At 42.2% G+C, this 19,571-nt stretch overlaps 1 protein-coding gene across 4 annotated transcripts in view; it reads left to right on the top strand.

The window, feature by feature from the left end:
• PTPN2 (protein tyrosine phosphatase non-receptor type 2) overlaps positions 1-16,609 on the top strand; it is a 65,938-nt gene extending 49,329 nt beyond the window's left edge. The window contains exons 7-11 of one of the 4 annotated variants that reach the window (XM_068993587.1): positions 912-1,064; positions 5,826-6,007; positions 9,814-9,915; positions 10,699-10,791; positions 15,216-16,609. In XM_068993587.1, coding sequence (XP_068849688.1) covers positions 912-1,064; positions 5,826-6,007; positions 9,814-9,915; positions 10,699-10,750 — 489 coding nt within the window. In that variant the 3' untranslated portion in view covers positions 10,751-10,791; positions 15,216-16,609. The other 3 variants (XM_068993585.1, XM_068993588.1, XM_068993584.1) reach the window with 3 other exon arrangements.
• Positions 16,610-19,571: the final 2,962 nt, after the last annotated feature.

Genomic DNA, 19,571 nt, shown 5'->3' with positions numbered 1-19,571 from the left:
TGAATTCCTTCTTGCCTTGGTTTCCTTATTTACAAACTGTGGGTAGTGGTGGTATTTCCCTCCCAGGACTGTTGTGAGAATTAAGTGAATCAGTGCATTAGGAACACATACTGTCTAAGCCCCTTGGTCAGTGTGGTGTTGACATCACCCCCTGAGGTTCCTGTGGTGCCCGAGGGCTGTGTGCCGCCCCAGCCCTCCCAGCCCCCAGTGGGGCACCGGCATGTGCCTGTCTTCCTTTTAGGGCATGTTAGACGTCACTGTTTAATACCCTGTGTTTAATACCCTGTGCTGCCATCTAAAGCTGATTGTTACATGTAAGTGAGCTTTGATGTGTTTAAGAACTCTTAAGCATCTGGTCTGTTGATGGTAAATATTAAAACTGGATCACGTGTGTACCAGTTCCCTCCCAAAGTTACTGTAGCAGCTGTTCTCTCTTCCACTTAGGGTGGGGTGGGGTGGGGTAGGGGCACAGTGGATTCAGCCTGACTGCTGCAGCAGCGGCCTGACATATCATCTGCAGTGTTGTCACCATGGGTCTCTCTCTTCCACCCCCTTGGGTGCTGCCTTCCACAGACTGCTGTGTACAGACATGAGGCTGCTGTGTACAGATATGAAGGCAGAGGGCACCCAATGAAAAGATTGACTCCTTAAAAAAGAAGAGTACTAATCTCTGTATTTATCCTTATGTTAAGCCAGCACTCGGCATAAATCCTTCCTTCGACCAATCACCAATCGCTAGGCCACCACAAGTGAGATGACTGTTGGCAGGAGTCAGCCGTGGGTCTTCCCTGTGCTGCATGGACAGGGAACGCTGGCCTGGGCCGGCTTGCCCTTAGTGATTATCTTAGACTGCTTCTCTTTTCTGGGCTCGTAACAACAAAAGGCTTGAATAATGTTTACCTCTCTTGCAGATAGAAAAAGGAGACAATATTAACATTAAACAACTGTTATTGAATATGAGAAAATACCGAATGGGACTGATTCAGACGCCAGATCAGCTCAGATTTTCCTACATGACCATAATAGAAGGAGCAAAGTTTATAAAGGGAGACTCAAGTATACAGGTAAAGCATGTGTCAGGTGTATTGTCGTCGGGTAATTGCGCTCCGTGTAAGCCATGGGGCTTTTCCCCTCCTCCCGAGAAGTGTGTTTACATTAATATGGTGGGTCCAGCTGGCTTCTGAGATGGAAGCCTGTGCCCACCTCTTTGTGTGCTCCTCAGCCTCTTGTAAAATTTTGCTTATCTCTCAGAAACCCAGCTGGGAACATGGTTTCATTAAAAAAGGTAGAAGTTTCATGTAGAAGAGAGTCTGAGCATTTAATCATTGAAATAACTGGAAAAATTAGGTACTTTTGGCCCATTAAAACCTGGCCTGGAGTTACACAAGAATACTTAGTTTGTAAATAGATTATCCCATCTGCTACAACAGTGAGTAAGCAGCTTGAGTACTTGCAGCAGATATAATGAACCAGGACAGTGTTGTTTTTCTCTGGTTGGTAGCTTTATTCTCATGAGGGTGTTTTTGTTCTGCAAAAGCTAAAATTGATTTTCAGAAACATGTGTTTATGTACTAACATAAAATGTAAAATAGAAACAGAAGTAACAGTAGACTCCCGTTTCTTGTCTGAGCCAATCATATAGAATTTTACATAAGCAGGTAGATTTTCTTTTTGTTTCTCCTACATAAAACTGCTCACTTGCTCTCTAGTTTCTGTGATCATGGCCAAAAGAGCAAGGTTCTGAATAAGCGCTGTTTTGTAACAGATCACACCATCTGTGGAATGATGTATAAGTAGTTGTGTCATATAGATTACACAGATATTTAAATACTCCTGAACAATTTTATTTATCAGCTAACGTTTTTGTTGTGATCATTGGTATTAACTATTCAAGACAGTCTATTTATCAATTAAAATTTTAAGTTTTATTTAAAAGATTCCCCTTCTTTAGCATCAAAGGAAGATTTTTAATGAAGAGAAAGGTGAGGTTCCTCAGTGCCCTCAATCAGTAAAGTGTTTGGTGTGTGAAGATTAAACCCACGAGACATTAGTGCCTCCCCCAGACGCCACCTCAGCATTCAAGATGGGGAGCGTCTCTAACGTGCATGTCCACCAGATTCAGTGCCAGTGTGTGTGCTGACCCCGTCTGCTGTGCTCATTCCCTGGCTCCTCCTCCAGACGGGCACTTCCTCAGGGCACTGCCCCTTGCTGCACTTAGATCATGGATGTGCCTCCTCTGAGGGTTGCTTTCTCCATGGAGATGGGTTTTATGGATGTGATTCCCATAGTGACTGTGGTGTGTGGCTCGGGGGAATTTCCTCTGTCCCAGTTTATCTGTGCTGTGTGGCTATCACGTCCCTGACCCAGCACCTTCATCCCCGCTTAGACCCACAGATCCTTTGCCTCCTTCCACAGGGCCCATTGGAAATGCCCCTGTTTCTCAGGTGCTCAGGATCAGAGAGCCTGTTACCTTCCAGGGGGCTCAGTTTCCACAGAACTGATCTCAGCAATCAGTTAGTACCTACTGAATATATGAGAATTAAGAGACTGTGAAAGTACATCATTTACAAAGTAGAAGTCCTCGCTAACTCACCCTCACCCCGCAGCATGTAACTACTAATGCGTGCATGTGTGTGTGCTTCCAGGGCTGTGTGTCCATGCATCAGTAGTATTTATGTATCAGTGTGTGGACTTGTTTATTTTATGTCGTTATTTTCAGACTGTTTTCTCCTTCTGGAACCCCTGATGTCTCATGCTGTAGCCATGTGTCTGTTTAGCGTTGAGATGTAGCCAGTCTGAATCGAGTTCCGCTTAAAATTTAAGGTGTACAAATACAGGGAGAAAGAGTATAAAAGATCTCAGTAATTTAAAAAATATTGTGTGTCCAAATGACAATATTTTTAATATATTAAGTTAAATAAAACATGTTAAAGTTCATCTTTTTTTAAAACATGGCTATTAGATACTTTTTAAGTTACATATATATGTGGCTTACATTACATTTCACTAGACAGTGCTATCCTAGAACCTTAGCTTAGAACAGAACAGAAATCTCAGAGAAGTAGATTTCCCTGAAATCTTAAATCATAAAACTGTCCTGTTACGAAGATCAAGAGTTGCTTTGTTGTGTGGAAACCCCAGAGTGCATGGCTCTGAGTGTCCTGTGCCCCGCAAGCATCTCCTGGACACATAAGGGGGTGATAGGAAATTTATGGGCTCTTTTTTTCTCTCCATGCATCTACCTCCTCCTCTTTGCCTCTGATTTTGGGGGAAATGAGTATTTGTAAGAAGAAAGAGGGAAGCTTTTCTAGTGTGAGCTGTTGGCAGTGGAAGCGGGATACTGTCTTTCTGTCCAGTAGCACCTGCACTGTGTAAGCTTCATCTCTGGTTCTTTTTCTTGAAGGAGGCAGCTGTCTCCACCTTCTGTCTTAATCTGGGCTTATGTGATGAGAGTGGTGTTTCCATTGTTGACTATAGTTTCGTGTTTGTTTTCCTGTGAAGATTTCTGATATATGTGGCTATAAAATGATTTAGAACCTGCCAGGACAAAGGAAATCTGTTAGTATTTACACCTAAAATGACTGTACCTGAAACTAGTAACTGTGTGTGATGACCGCATAGTGCGTGTTCACGCACTGCCATCTCCAGTGGCCTGGGCCCACCGGGAAAGAGGAGATGAGCTCTAGCTGTCTTTAAAAGGACTCTGTTTACCTTCCATCTTTTTGGCCTGAGGTTGTCATAAACATAGTACCATTGCTGGTGTTTCACATCTTTATTAGCGAATCCTCAGTTCTGTCCAGAGATGTGGCAGAAAGATATTGCTCTTTTTTTCCCCTCCTTTGAAGTTCACTAGCATTGACAGCCCCCACCCACCACCACCGCTGTACCCTGCTGAGTCTTGGTAGATTCTGGGAAGTGGGCCAGTGAGTCTTGTTTCTGGGCATCATCTTGCTTATTGACATTGCTGAGTTTTGTCCAAGTATGAGGCCAAGTTGCAGTAACTAGATCTTAGTGAAGAATTGCTCAGCATAATTCTGGAGACAGTTAACATTTTTGTTGGGTACTTAAACTCTCTGGTGTCTGACACTGATGGTTATTTCCAAGATGCAGAGCATCCTGAGGGTTTCTGGCACTGTCAGCCCAGGTTGTCTGGGTTCACATCCCAGCTCTGCAGCTGTGGAGCCTGGGGCAGGGTGTTCACTCACAGCCCACCTCCCTGTATGACAGGAGGGATCAGCAGGAGGAGCCGCACCTCCTCCAGGAGTCTCGTGAGGATAGGGGACCAGTGTAGGTGGAGTCTTAGGTCAACCATGGGTGTGGTAGTGCTCAGGAAGTAGCCGTCTCTCCACTGCATTTCCTCCAGTATAAAAAAATCTTGTTTGGATAGAGAAAAAAATTTTTAATGGGAAAGAACAAAATTGACACAGTTACCTCAGGTGAAAACATCTTACTTTTGCGTGTTGTTATGTTCTCAGCTCTTGATGAGATAGTCTTTCTGGATGTGATGGAGACACTGCAGGTCCCTTTCGGGAGAGCGCAGACCCACCCCAGGTGCCTCATGTCAAGGTTGTCTTTCCCTGAGGTCCACCTCCTTCCTGGCCTCACCTGTCTGGCCACGCTTTCCAGGCTCCCCTTCCTCCAGCCATGCTGTTGTGCTAACTGCCCTCCAAACACAACAATTTACAGAGTTGTACTTTCTGAGTCTTTTGTGAGTCAACTTCATAGAACAAAAGGAGATCCGTTCACACACTATGCAGCTTCATAGAAGAGCTGTGTCAGGGGAGGTGGAGTGTAACAAAATACCTTTTAAATTCCTTTGTTATGTAATGAGACAAGCTGGAAATTAGTTTATCGGTGTGTCGGTGAATTTCCTGAAATTTTTAAATCTAAACATTACAGGCATTGTTTAAGTAATGCCATTTTGTACCACAGTAACTTCAGAGAATGACTATTCTTCTGTCAGTCCCAGAAGAATGTGAGTTGTGCAGTATTCCTTCTCTGTCAGAATCCTTTAAATTCTCAGACAGTAGTTGCAGGGAACCTTACTCATTATTAGATCTGAGACTCCACACTTGCAGGCTAGATCTCCAAAGAGGGCCTCTCAGGTCTGTGCCGGAGTCAGAGTTAGAGGTCATGGAAGCTGCTGGCTGTCCCAGCCGTGCCTCTGCTCCTCCACGGATGTCCGGGAGCTGGGTGAACGTGTTCTAGCCCTTGGAGGACTTGGAGAGCCTGGGTCTTCCTGCCTCAGAGGAGGAAGGTGGATGGCTCTTCATTGTGGTCTGAGTCCTGCCACCCCACATTCCGGCTGCTGAGGACCTTCCCGCCCTGGGTCAGGCCAGCTGCTGGTGCCTGTGGTGGGCACAGTCTTTGGAGTCCTCTGGCACCGGAAGGACTTGCTGGTTCTCTCTAGACTGGACAGTGGCAACGAGCCGGAGGACATGGGTCACATTCATGGGCCATCTTGGTCACTCTTCTTGCAACAGGTGCCTCTGCACTGGGGACAGTACAGTCAGACTTTGAAGATCTTAACCTGAGGTCCTAGTGTAGTTTGTCTCAAATGGGCTAAAGTCACTGTGTTTTATTAAGGTGGTTGTGTTCAACTACATACTGATGTGCATCAGAATTAAATGCTTTATTATTATTATTAAATTCAACTTCAAGTAGACATAGCTAGAAGTGATTTGACAAAACACGTTTTCCCCTTTCATTCATATGTTAGCATCACAGGGTTCTCTTCACTATATAATTACATTTCATAAATTTTATTTAAGGAAAATCAAAACTCTAGCGTTTTCATTTGTTTCTCATTTATCTTCCCTATGTAGAAACGTTGGAAAGAACTTTCTAAGGAAGACGTATGTCCTGTTTTTGATCATTCGCCAACCAAAATAATGACTGAAAAATACAATGGGAACAGGATAGGCCTAGAAGAGGAAAAACTGACAGGAGACAGATACTCAGGTCTGTCCTCTAAAACGCAGGAAGCTCTGGAGGAGAGCAGTGAGAGGTAAGGTTACTGCAGCAATGTGCTTGCAAAGATGAGACTCTTATTTTAATAAGTTCGTGGATATTAATTAATATAGATCCTTTGTTTATTGACTTAATGTAACAATTTATTATTGCAGGGCATTTAAATAGTATATGATGACATCATTGATCTCAAAGAAGACAGTTTATAGACAGAAGCCTGTTGGAAAATGGCTTGACACAATATGGCTTTAGCACGGTATTAGAGTGTAAAAGTTAATATAAGTGGATGCTAAGGTGTGTAGTGTGGCACAGAAAACAAGCAGTAATACCTGCTGTTTGTGTAGTTACGCAGTGTTCATGCTTCTGTTATACAGTGTAAGTGATAATATTTCTTTAATACCACTGAGGGTATAAGTGCTCAGTTGCTAAGTCTTGTCCAACTCTTAATGACCCCATAGACTGTAGCCCGCCAGGCTCCTCTCTCCACGCCTGGCAGGACCTCTGTCCTAGGCAGGAATACTGGACTGGGTTGCCATTTCCTCCTCCAGGGGATCTTCCTGACCCAAAAATTGAACCAGTGTCTCCTGTGCCTCCTGCATTGGCAGGTGGATTCTTTACCACTGAGCCACCTGAGAATCCCATTAATACCTTTATGAAATAGTTAAATGAATATTTCAATTTAAATTTGTTATTGAAGGAAAAAAGTCTTTCTAAAAAATCACATAAAATGCCCTATACTTTTAGAGTTTTGAGTGCATATGAATGTGTAAACTATTCAAGTTTTTAAATTCGAAAAATTATACTTCTAGGGTTCCAGAAATCTCACACTGTATGAAGTTGATATCCTGAGTTGTGAGTTTCTTAGAAAAGTGAAGGAACATTTTTTCTTCCTCTCTTCAGTATCTGAGTGATTTTTTTTTTTTCTTTTTGTCAAACATGCTTTTTCTTGTGGGAGATTTTACATTGTAGTCATATTTGTTACTTTGGGATCTTGGGATATGCTGTGAAAACCATTAAGGTTTCCTTACATTATAACTTCATTTCTGTGTTTCCCCAAGACCTAAGGAATTGTGATGCATGGCAGTTACATGTTGCACTGCAGAGTTTGTTCTGACTTAGCTGTGCTGCTCCTTATATGTGATGTCAGTGGTTTAGTCACAAGTTAAAGAATAGAGGTGTTTGTGTTTTCTTCTACCTCAGATTTAATGCTTTTAAGTCAGGAAATAATACTGTGAGCTCTGTATCCTTTTATATATTTTATATGTGCTTTGCCTGTTCTTGATTACAAGGTAATTTTTTTTTTTTTAACTGGCAGGTACATACATACTTGTTATATGAATTTTCAGTCCAGAGAGTGAATTTTGAGTAATAGTTTTTGCACATCATTGTAAGAAATACTCAGGTGGAGATCATTCAGGCAGAGCTACCTGCGTCTGTGATAAGGGAAAGTGGAAGGAAGACTACAAGGCACACGGAGATGGGCAAAACATAGTCCCAAGTTGCTAATACACTTGGAGGACAAAACAAGAACCCAGACCAGCATCATAAGTGATTTACTGTAAATGAAGTGCTATAAGATAAGAATAGAAGGACTCCAGGGGCTGAGAGAAGCGAAGAGAAGTGTGTTCTTAGTTTAGAAGGAAACAGACTTGGAGAACAGCAGAAAAGCTACTTGTGCGGGACCAAAGCCATACACGGTAGGCAAACACTGGAGAGTCTTTGTGAGCATGCGTGCTCTCATCTCCTTTGTTAACTAGGAGTGGGGCTGCTGGATCACACGTGGTTCACTACATGGGGATCATTTTTAAGCCACTTTTCCAAATGACTGCATCACTTTGCCTTCCCACCATCAGTGGCTGAAGGTGCCCTTATCCCCAAGAATAATTTAACATTAATAAAATAATCTAATATGTAGACTATATTTAAAGTTCTCTAATTATCGAAAACCCACCTTATAGCTTTAGAGAAAATAGCTGTACTGAGATACTATACATATGAAGTTGACAGATTTAGAGCATACAGTTCAGTGTGTTGAGCATATTTACAGAGTTACGTAGCGGTCACCGTAATGTAATTTTGGAACATTTTTATGATCCTGGTCTGTTTAGCTATTTAAAAAAGTAATTCATGATCTTGTCCAGGATCATGCAGCGTATGAGTGGTTCTTCAGGCTCCTCACCTGGGACCATCCACCACCTTCTGTTCACTCCCTGCTTGATATTGTTTGCAGCTTTTAGATGAGTTGCCTTCTAGGACACCCCATGATCTGGATCCCTCTGACTGTTCCTCATTATTAGACTTAGGTTAAACACTTGAGGCAAGAAGAAAGCTGGCTGCTGATATAGTAGACACTGAAGAGGCATTCAGGACTCTTAACCAAGCAGCAAGTCAGGGCTATGCCTGACAGCGATTGCTGTGGCATAGGCAGCCTGACTCTGAAGGCAGGGAGGCTGGTTAGCCTTCCGCTGTAATACAGCAGTACCTGAAGGGAGATGCGGTTTGTGGGATTTAGTTTTTTTGTAACTAATTTTAATAGCCCTTACACTTGATGTAATTGTTATGCAAAATATTTAGATAAGTACTCTTCTGTTAAAAGTATATGTTAAATAGGCAAGTTTCCATCCCGTTCACTTCAGTCGTTTAGTCTTGTCCAGCTCTTTGCAACCTTATGGACTGCGGCACGCTGGGCTTCCCTGTCCATCACTAACTCCCAGAGCTTGCTCAGACTCATGTCCATCGAGTTGGTGATGCCATCCAACCATCTCATCCTCTTAAATTTCCATGAGTTTCCATTAAGTAAGTGAAAAAAAAATTTAAGTTTTGCTTTCCATATCATTTGAAGAAGGGAAATTATTTTAAACACTACTCAAGCTTATTAAAAACACATTTTTAAAGTATTATAAAATGGTTAGCTTTCATCAGCTTCAGGGCTTGTGTTGCTCCCAGACTTTGCATATAACTGAACTCTCAGATCTGCTCACACCTGCTGAATTGATTCCACTTTGCATTCTAAGGTGTCAGTTTCTTCATGCAAAGTTTTTTTTGCTTCTTGCAGCGTTTCTCATGTTTTTCCTCAAGAGTGCCTGATGGGAAGATTGCCAGTCTCACATCATTAAGCAGTCTTCATCTACAAGCATGATGTCTTTACAAGCATCTCTAAGTTTTAGAACTGTTTCCTTTTTCTGTTTCTTCCTTCAGCTCTGTGATTCTACTTGTATACTGTGAAAATGTGTCTCTTGTTGATTTTTAAAAGTAACAGCGTCTGCTACTGCTGCCTTCTTCATGGTGGCTCTCATCTTGGGCTTTTGAGATTTTCTTCTTAAGGGGGAAAAATAGTAAAGTACATGTTGCCATCAACTGTTCTTTGCCTTGTTCCAGGACTGTGATGTTGGGAGTCAGATAGCTTCCATTGAAACAAAAATTCTGTATTGAACAGGAAAATGGGAGCTAGAAAAGGGTGTGGGCAGATGACAATAGGCACCACACAGCGGAACATTCAAGAAAATGTTAACTTTAGGGGTTTTTGTGGAAAATCAGATGTAAACTCCAGAGGGGACCGGATGCTGAAGGGACCCTCTGTCTTCCCGGTATTGCTGACTGGTTAGCAAAGAAGGATAGAACACTGACACCGTGGTTCTTTTCACATCACACTAAAAGTATATTTATTAGCACAGAGTTGAACTGGCAATTGTTGTTGAACAATCCGAGTGTATCTGTGGACCATTCTGAGCATTGAGGCCTTTCCCTTTCTTGCAGTGTCTTAAGGAGTTGAGGGGTGGGGGGATGTGGGCTGAGTCCCTGCCTGCAGCTGAGCCCGCCTGCTGATACTCTGTCTGTTCACAGTGCTCTGCGCAAGCGCCTCCGGGAGGACAGGAAGGCCAGCACCGCCCAGAAGGTGCAGCAGATGAAGCAGAGGCTGAGCGAGACCGAGCGCAAGAGGAAAAGGTGGTTATATTGGCAACCTATTCTCACTAAGATGGGGTTTGTGTCAGTCATTCTGGTTGGCGCTTTTGTTGGCTGGACACTGTTTCTTCAGCAGAATGCCCTATAAGTAACTAATTCTGCCCCGCAAGCTTCGGCCTTAGCAGCTGACAGTGTTGCGTGAGTCACAGAGTTGGTCTGCCACAGACTCCTCACCTAGACGGTGCGCGTGACTCGACACCCACAGAGAAGTGTGGTGTCTGGTCCCCACAGCACCCCAGGGCACTGCCCACACTACCCACCCCCTAAGTAAAGACTTGAATGCTTCTTAAGAACTGGTACATTTTCCACTGTGTTCATACATGCTAAGTGTAATATTTCACCTGACCAGACTGAGAAATCCTTTACCATAAGGGTTCATTTTTGGAGGCTGTCTGGATTTTAACCTGCACTTGATATAAGCAATAAATATTGTGGTTTTATCGACATTATTATTGGAGAGAAAATGACCTTAAAGTAATGCGTGTAATGTATAATGTACTGTTGACATGGGCATCAACATTTTATATTCTTAACCATTTCAGGGTAAATATATTTTATAAGTACCTATTTAATCTTACTTTTGTAGTTAAATGTACTTTTTAAAAGCTCAATTTGAAAAAATCTGTTACCATAAAAATAATGATAAATTGTATGTTGATTCAATTGTACTGGATACGTTTTCTTAAAGAGAAGTTTGATATGAGCAGGTAGAGCTCTGAATAAGTAATTTTTACTATATATTTGCATTTCTTTTATGTTTTACAGTCTTCCCAATTTTAAAAAGAAAAACAAACAAAGAAACAAAAATTTTCTCTAAAAATATCTTTGAAGGAAGGTTCTCCTTACTGGCGTAGTCAGGTAACAGTTGGTCAAGACTTTGTAAAGAAACTGGTTTCTGTAAAGCCCATTATTAATACTGTTTATCTTTCAGGAAAATTTCAGTGTAATTACCCTAAGTTATAATTGGGGTAAATCATGATTTAGGAAATCAAAATAAGGAACAGCATTTTATTATCCATGATTTCCATTTATTTGACTGAAGTTTTGCAGTAAAAAAATTTTTCAAGTTCTTTCTACTTCAATAAATAGTATAATGATGTTCAAACTTTATACTGTCCCTTTAACTTCTTAATGAGTATTTTTAAAGCCTATTGTTTAATGAATTTAAATGCTCATTTGAGTTCTAGTGTTTTAACTTGTTTTATTTAAACTTTAGGTGTTATAAATTTAGTTGCTGAAATAATGAAATCACATTATTTTGGTGGTTTCAAACTATGCTGGTGGGATATCTAAGGGGTTACCAGGAAGGGATAGGGGGGACGCTGAACTTCCAGCCAGGCGTCTCTGCTTTATCCACTTTACAGGGTAAGATTGCTGTACCAGGCTGAATTATTTTCAGAGAGCACTTACCATTTAAACACAGTTTGAAAAATGTCAGTATAGATAGACTTTTGAGTGGGTTTGAATAGCCTTCTAAGACTGTGAGAGCAGGACACATGTGGTGCTCTGTGTGGAGGACAGCTGTGTCTGGAGCACGCCCCACTCAGCACCACTGCATCCTGTTAGCTTTACACTGAAGGAGGTAAGAGGGACATTTCTGTGTCTGCCTACTTGACACCTGTATTCAGGCACCAAGGTCCTTACATTTTAGGTCATTATTGGTTTAAAATCTTTCTTTCCAATTTGCCTTGGTTTTTCTTTGCTAAAATACAGTAATTACTATGCAAGTCAAATACAGGTCAGTTCAGTCTAGACCTGTTCAATTCCAACCGCAGGTAGCCTTGCTTTCAGTAAAAGTGAAGTAAAAAGACTTTACGAGAAACACAAGCTGGTAATGATGCCCTTGTTCCCAGGCAGGGGAGGGCAACTGCTCTTGGGGTTCAGTGCTTCAGCTTTGCTGTCTGTCTGCTTTCTGTCCTTCTGGAGCTGTGTGTCCTAATGTATTCTTCAAGTCACATCCAGGGCAGCAGACCCTTGTTAATCAACTTCTGCATAGGTTAGTCGTCTTCCTCCTCTCGGCAGATGCTTGAGGCGAGCACATCGGTTTTTACCAGGGGTCATGGTTTTTTTTTTACCATTTGCTACAAAAGGGTGGCAAGGTGCCTGAACTTTATTAAAGGAGGTGTCTGGTTGAGGGAGGGTGGGCAGGCGGGGTCCTGGCCTCAGGTAACAGCCACTGGGGATGTGGTCTCCATGGTGTTTCCTAATTAGAACAGATGCTGAACATCAGTTCTGTGTTTGACTTTGCTGAGGTGGTATTTTCTTAATAAAAAAAGCCAGAAGCTTTATTGTTTTTAAGAAAGAATATTTGCATTAATACTTGGTTCATTTTGTGTTCGTGTCTGTTTCTGCTCATAAGCAGGCAGCCCTGATTCAGAGCCATCTTCTCCGGTTGCACCATGGGCTCCGACCTTGTGTCCACGTTCATACGAGCACTTAATTTCATCCTCCTGCTGGTTTTTATCTATGATTGCATGTGTGGAATATCTAAAAACCCAATTCTCCATATTTAGTGGGTCCATATGTATCTTAATGTGAAAGTGCAGAGAGGACTGTGGTGACACAGACCGTTTCTTGTGTTTAGAGAATGATTTTGTGTTTGTCCTTTTTTCTCTTTGGTCTTTTTGGTCTATTTCATTATGTATTGTTATTTCTACCAAGAAATGAACAAAAAAAGAGAAAAGAAGTGAAGTGATTTTTTTTTTTAATATAGCTCTGCCTAACAGGTGTGTCAGAGGAAGGAATTGTGACCCAAATTATTAATTTTATGTACACTTCTGCATGTCCCCTTTGTTTCACATAAACTAGAATTTATGGTTTGAATCAAAAAACACCTATTAGTTTAAGAAGCAGTTTCTGACACAGAGCCATCCTTCTGCTTTCATCAGTTCCACCTTTGCTTGCAGGGTTCTTGGCAGTGACGGTTGTTCCCACTTAGTGGTGGTTTCCGCTGCTCTGGGCTCTGTGTTTTGGAGTGTTCTCTGTTGACTTCCAGTGTTCGGGTCACTGAGCCAGAGTCACCTGAGATTTGACTTTTCCACCGTCTCTCCTGGTCCTGGTGCTGAAGAGTCCTGTGTGTTTAGAATTAAATTCTCAGAGAAAGGTGTAACTTCTGCAAGTCGCTTCTCTCTTAGAAGAATGTCTCGGACTGGATTCTTTGTGAGCCAACACAGGCCAGACCTGATGACTGGAAATCTTGTATTGACCATTGTATACTCTAGGGAATGCACTTCTGAAGTGCCTACCTGGTTATTATACAGGATTTTTAATTTATTTATTTTTTAAATTTTTATTTATTAATTTTTGTTATGTGGGATTTTAGTTCCCCAACCAGGGATTAAACCTGTGCCCCCTGTGTTGGAAGTTCACAGTCTTAACCACTGGACCACCAGGAAAATACCCTGTACAGGTTTCAGGATCTTGCTGCCTTGATTTTTACGTTCAGACACAGTCTTACAGACACTTTGTAAATGTAGCTCACTGTAAGTCGAATGCCGCTGTGCATGTCATCCACTTTTCCTTCCAGGCAAGAGTGTAGGAGTCACACTATCTGTCAGTGCTGACTGGTTTCTGATTCTGGCAGGTCTGAGCAGGGCTGTCAGTGGATAGGAAGCATGGGCGTGGACAGGAGCAGTGAGTCTGGGCCCCCGTCCCCACGTCACAGCTGTTTACATCTCTCACATCAGGAAGCTCTCGTTTGGCTTTGACTTGTTTAGATGATGGAATGCAGCATCTTCTAAACACAGTTTTTGAAAAACAGAAATGTAGTATTTTTTCACATAATAAAATGCAGTCCTCCTGGCTCGCTGAAAATACAGGTCTTGTCTTCCCTGGATGATGTATTCTGGAGCTTTCCCCGAGTTCACTAGTTTGAATTTGAGGCTGCTCTCCCTCACATCTATCTTCAGAGCCCTGTTTCTGGGCCAGCGGCACTACAGCCCCTGCAGCAGCAGACGAGTCAGAAAGGCTGGGCGTCCTCTGTGCTCTTGGGTGTGTACGTGCCGTCCCATCACGGAGGATGCCTGGGTGAGCGATGACTCAGCCAGAGGCTTTATCAGGAACAGCCTGACCATGGACATTCTCCAGCGCCCTCACAAGCTCTGTGCGGTCCAGTGGGAGAATGAACAGTTCAATCATTGGAACTCTTTCTGTTTTGGTTTTGTAATTTAGAGTGGAATACAGGACTTACAGGACTCAGGGCAGATATCACTTGCAGAATCTAATACTTTCTGGTTTTCCACCACATACTATGTTTGGGGAACTGTAAGGAGAGTGGCTGGGAGTTTTTATCTTTATGGAGACCGTTTTTTTTCCCCCAAAGAAAAACATCAATTCTTTACTGTTGCTTTCATTTGGTATAGAATTTTTAGACATATGATGACAAATTACTGCTATAAAAAACCTGAAGTTATTTCGAGTTTGGTGAATTCAGGAGAGGGAAACTGGGCAAGCTAATCTTGTCTGTAAGGCAGTGAGTGCCTTGCTCACCCCAGAAAAGTGTGTGTGACTCTTTTTAGTGAAACGTAAGTGTGAGCATCTGGTGGCTGGAACTACTTTGGGTGCATTTGACATTGTTCCTTTAGGTGTGGAGCTGGCCCCTGTCGGCCTTAAGTTGTTCTACAGAGTCGTTCATCTAGTGGAGTGTGTCTTTAATGCACTGCTAGTTGTGTCAGTTGGTTTAAATACACCTCCCCTACATACACACACACTCCACCTCTCCTAAACACACGCACACACTCCACCTCTCCTAAACACACACACATACACCCTGAGTCAGAGAACCAGCAACTTGCCTGCAGCTGTACATCTAGTTCATGTCAGAGCTGAGACATGGACTCCCATCTGTAGAATCCCAGTGACTCCGGATCTCATACTTTCCCATTATGTCTCACTGGGCCTGTATTTATGGAATATTTACATAGAACATTAGACAGCTACTTGTGCCCGTTAAAACCTGAAATAACCCTCTTTTTATGGTTCAAGTGAAACAAAAGTTTTTCCCTCCAAAAAACTTTGTGGAATAGTTTGAACTACTGCTGATCCAGAGGAATCCTGGAAATCAGACTACTCTGTGACTCAAACCATGGTTCCATTCACTCTGACTCATGAGCTTTGTTCTTTTGTTTTCATGAGGGGGCTTCTGAAGGTGTGGGGAACACTTCATATTTGCAATAGTCAGGGTTGATCAGGAGCTTCATTTCTTACGTCAGCCACTTTGGTTCAGGGTTTGGTTTTGTTTCGCTTCCCCGCAGGAAGCACCCGTTGTGTTTCTGTGCCCACAGGCATCTAACAAGAATGTTCCCTTGGTGTCTGGACATTTCTGTGTCGGTGCTGGAAACCTGACACCAAAGAGCCAGCACTCAGGAAGAAGCCAACTCGCAGTGTTGGGGGTTTTGATGGAACGTTTTGGATAAAAGTGTGGGTGCAGTTTATATCTTCTGTTTATATACGTGGGGACACAATAATAACAGGTATTGAGATCTGGGCTGTTGTGTTTTTTTTTTTTGGTCATAGCAGAGGAAGTTGGGAAAAACCAGTTACCACCTCAGAAATTCAGCTGTTTGCAAATATTGTGAAATAACATTAAAATCTCAGCTGCCCTTAAACTAGTTATTTCATCTCTATCGCTTGTTGAAACTCTCATTTATCTTTACTTTTTGGCATTAAAATACAATAAATCTATCAATTATTTCATGTCTGTGTTTTCTTTTAATACTTAAATCATGTCACTTCAGTTCTGCATTGCTGTGATCATTAGTGTTATCCTTCAGGACAAAATGCACGCTGCTCACAGTCCATGAGTTAAAGATATAAGCCAACTTTATGTTCAGATGTTACATTCATTAATATTTTTAGCAGTATGACACATTGGAGGTCCAAATTGGATTAGACTTTTGCATTGAATTCCAAAGTATTGGTAAGTCTAGCACATACCATATAATCTTGCTGAACTGTTGTGGGTACATTTTTTTTTTAACCTGTCTGTCCGTCAGTATTGCTCACTTGGAGGTCATTTCTTGAGTAATACAGGATGACCTACAAAATTTATAGTTAGTGATTCTTGTAAAAGACTTGAGTTATGGTGCTTTAACATAAGTCTGCCTCACACCACCAGTTCTATTTGAAGAGCAAACACATAAGCAGCTTTACCAAGATAACAGTGAAGCATTCAGTGTGGTTGAGTGTGATGTGTTGGAATGTTTTTTTTTTGTTGTTTTTTTTTTACCTTTTTAGTTCATTGTTAGTCCTTTTATGTCTGTGGGTGTCTATGTATGTCTGTGTGTTTGGTAAATACGAATTGAATAGATGACTTCTTATTTTATGTTTTAGGCCAAGATTGACAGACACCTAAATATTCATGCCTTGAGAATATTCTGCAGCTATAAATTTTGAACCATTGATGTGCAAAACAAGACCTGAAGCCCACTCCGGAATCTCAGTGAGGCTTGATAAGCCTGTAGATTGCCTCACATGTGTCTGTTTACAAAGTAAACCTTACATCCAGGGAGCGAAGAGCGCCACCAGCGGAAGACTGTTCAAAAGCCTCTAATTCAGCGCATTGTTAAGTTTTCTAACGCGCGTGTGAAATGTAGAAAGATGTAAAAGAAATAAATTAGGAGAGACTACTTTGTATTGTACTGCCATTCCTACTGTATTTTTATACCTTTTGGCAGCATTAAATATTTTTATTAAATAGACGATGTTGGTTTGTGTGCATTATCTTAGGACAGTTCTGCTTCACATAATGAATGTTCTCTTAAGGGTCTGCTCTCAGGTTTTTATATCTGGCAGTCGACATTTACAGTGAAATTGGTTCAAAACATTGGTCCCTTGCTTCTTTGAGATTTTTATTTAGTTAGCCATCAGTAGCCTATCAGTGGGCTTTCCTGGTGGCTCAATGGTAAAAAGAGTCTGCCTGCCAATGCAGGAGACCCGGGTTTGATTCCTGGGTTAGGAAGATCCCCTGGAGAAGGGAACGGCAACCCACTCCAGTATTTTTGTTTAGAAAATTCCATGGACAGAGGAGCCTGGTGGGCTACAGTCCATGGGGTTGCTGAAGAGTCGGGCACAACTGAGCGACTAACACACACAGGCTATCAATATAGGTTAGGTGATGCAACAATATCCCTTTTGTTAATTGGAAAAGCATTAATATGGATGATGGTATTAAATCAGTGTTCACTAAGCATAGCACTTAAGTGCAGTTTCTGAATCACAGTGTTAGTCTCATGTTGAAGGCTGTGCTTTCCCCAACACGTCCTGTGGTAAAGAGACCAAAGGCTCCTTCCCCAGGGGTTTCTGGCCTTCTGACCGTCTGATCTCCCAACTGTGTGGTGGGTTTGGGCTCAGAATCTACTCGTCGTCAGGCTCCTGGTGAGGTTCCCTCCTCTGCATCAGGTGAGCATCACTTTAACGTGTGACAACTCACTATTGTTTTGCCACTGTGAAAGTTTTGTAACACCGTTCATTGAATAATTGGTATCATCTTTCACAAATTTAATGACTTTTCCTTTTCCTTTTTGCTTTGTTGTCCAGCGAGTTTTGATAAGGAGTAAGCAGACATTACCAATCCCTACTAAATCTTTCCTGAAGAATACATGGAAAGTTTGTTAGGCCACGAAGTGCATCAAGACGTTCCTTCAGTGTGTCAACAGATCTTGAACACATTCTCTGCACTTGGTGCCTCTGTTTTCTGACTTCCCGTACTCTCCCCAAGCAGTACGTGGCTTTCTCTGGTGTCTCTCCAAAAATGTCTCATAGAGGTCATCTTCGCTTATGCTCTACCAAACACAGTGGTCTCTATTTGGTTCTTCCCTTGTTTGACTTCTTGAGGGCAGAATCACCTCCTTTGAAGCTTCTCCTTAGAGTCAGTAGGACTTCTCTCTGGGTTTTCTCAGTCCTCCTGCCTGACTCCTCCTCCTCCTGGAACTTCAGACCTGTTGAAATTAATCTCCCTATCCCTCCCAACCACCAGTCCCTGGCAACCACCATTCCAGTGTTTGACTCTATGATTAGACTATTTTAAATACTTCTATGTAGGAGGAAAATCTACTACTTGGCTTTCTGTGACTAGGTTGTTTCACTTAGCATAATTCTCTCAAGGCTCATTTATGGTTTTTAAGGCTGAGCAGTATTTGCTTCATTGTATGGATGGACAACGCTTTTTAAATCCATTCATCTGTCAGTGGTTGTAGCTATATATCGACTGTTACAAATAGTGCTCCAGTGAATGTGGGCGTGCTCATATGTCTAGGAGATCCTGATTTCAGCTCTGTTGGATTGATACTCAGAAGTTGGATTGCTGCGTTGTGTGGTGGTCATATTTTTAATTTCTTGAGGAACCTCTGTGCTGTTTGCTGCTGCAGCTGTTCCATTGTGCATTCCCCAGCAGTACATGAGGGCTCCAATTTCACCTCATCCTCACCATCACTTGTCTTTTTGATAACAACACTGACAGGTATTGGTGGTATCGCATTATGGCTTCAATTTGTATTTCCCTGATGACTAGTGATGTTGAACATTATTCCGTATACCTGTTGGCCATCTGTATGTCCTCTTAGAGAATGTCTGTTTTTGTTAAGTCCTTTACCCTTTCACTGGATTTGTACTTTTGCTGCTGAGTTGTATATTTTGGAGACCAGCCCTTTATCAGGTACATGACTTACAAATATATTCTCCTATTCAGTAGATCATCTTCTTACTCTGTTGATGTTTTTTTTCTTTTTGGCTATGCAGAAGTCTTTTAGTTTGATGTCCTGCTTGTTGGTTTTTTATTTTCTTGCTTGTGCTTTAGGTATGACTCCCTGTCTTCCTTCATGGGCACCCAAGTTGCAGCTGGAACATTTGGAATTAGTGGAATCTCCCTTACTCATTCATCTGTTAGGTGAATGTTTATTGAACACTTATGTGCCAGGTGCTGTACTATCCAGGCTCAGTGACAAGAGGACCATGGTTTGGTCTACTGCAGTCTTGTGGGAAGGTCAACAATACACATGTAAATAAGGAAATAACCATGCGGTTAAGGCTAGTGGTGAACACTATGGTGGAAGTGAACAGGGACCTGCTTAGATGTGAAGAAACGGCTTTGGGAAAGCAGAGACATTGTACAGCAACTTGGGGTCCTTGCTCTGCTGCACTCCTTGGATAAGGATGTGGCCTTACTGGAAGCTTGGCTCCGAGACACAAAGAGTCCAACATTTGAAGGTGTTGGGTTAAAGTGCAGGGTGTTGATTGCCAGCATATATTCTCACAGACTGTCCATGCGAGCCCCGGTTTGGAAAGGGCCGAGTCAAGGCAAGGATCAAATTTCCCAGGTCTGGTGAGACCCCACCCCATGGTCTCCATCCCTCTGAGATGTCTGGAGGCCCAGGGAAGCTGCTCTGAAATAAGCTTTATCAACCACTGTCTTGTGTGGTCACCTGCTTGTGATAAACGTTTGTCTTCATTAAGTCAAGAATGTAATGTAACTGGTGGCTCCTTGGATGGGGCTTTTCCTAATATTTTCAGCCTGTCTGACATGCTGTAGCATCCCACAAATGGCATGGACATGAAAACCCCTCCACCGGATGGGATGTGGGCAGAGAGTCAGGAAACCAAGGAGACATGACAGCATGTGGCCCGGGACTTCTGACCGTCTA

Source organism: Capricornis sumatraensis, chromosome 21, assembly GCF_032405125.1.
Source record: "Capricornis sumatraensis isolate serow.1 chromosome 21, serow.2, whole genome shotgun sequence".
In the NCBI taxonomy this organism is placed as follows: Eukaryota; Metazoa; Chordata; class Mammalia; order Artiodactyla; family Bovidae; genus Capricornis; species Capricornis sumatraensis.
The sequence above is the reverse complement of the archived record's forward strand: the minus strand, read 5'-3'. Positions and strand labels throughout refer to the sequence as shown.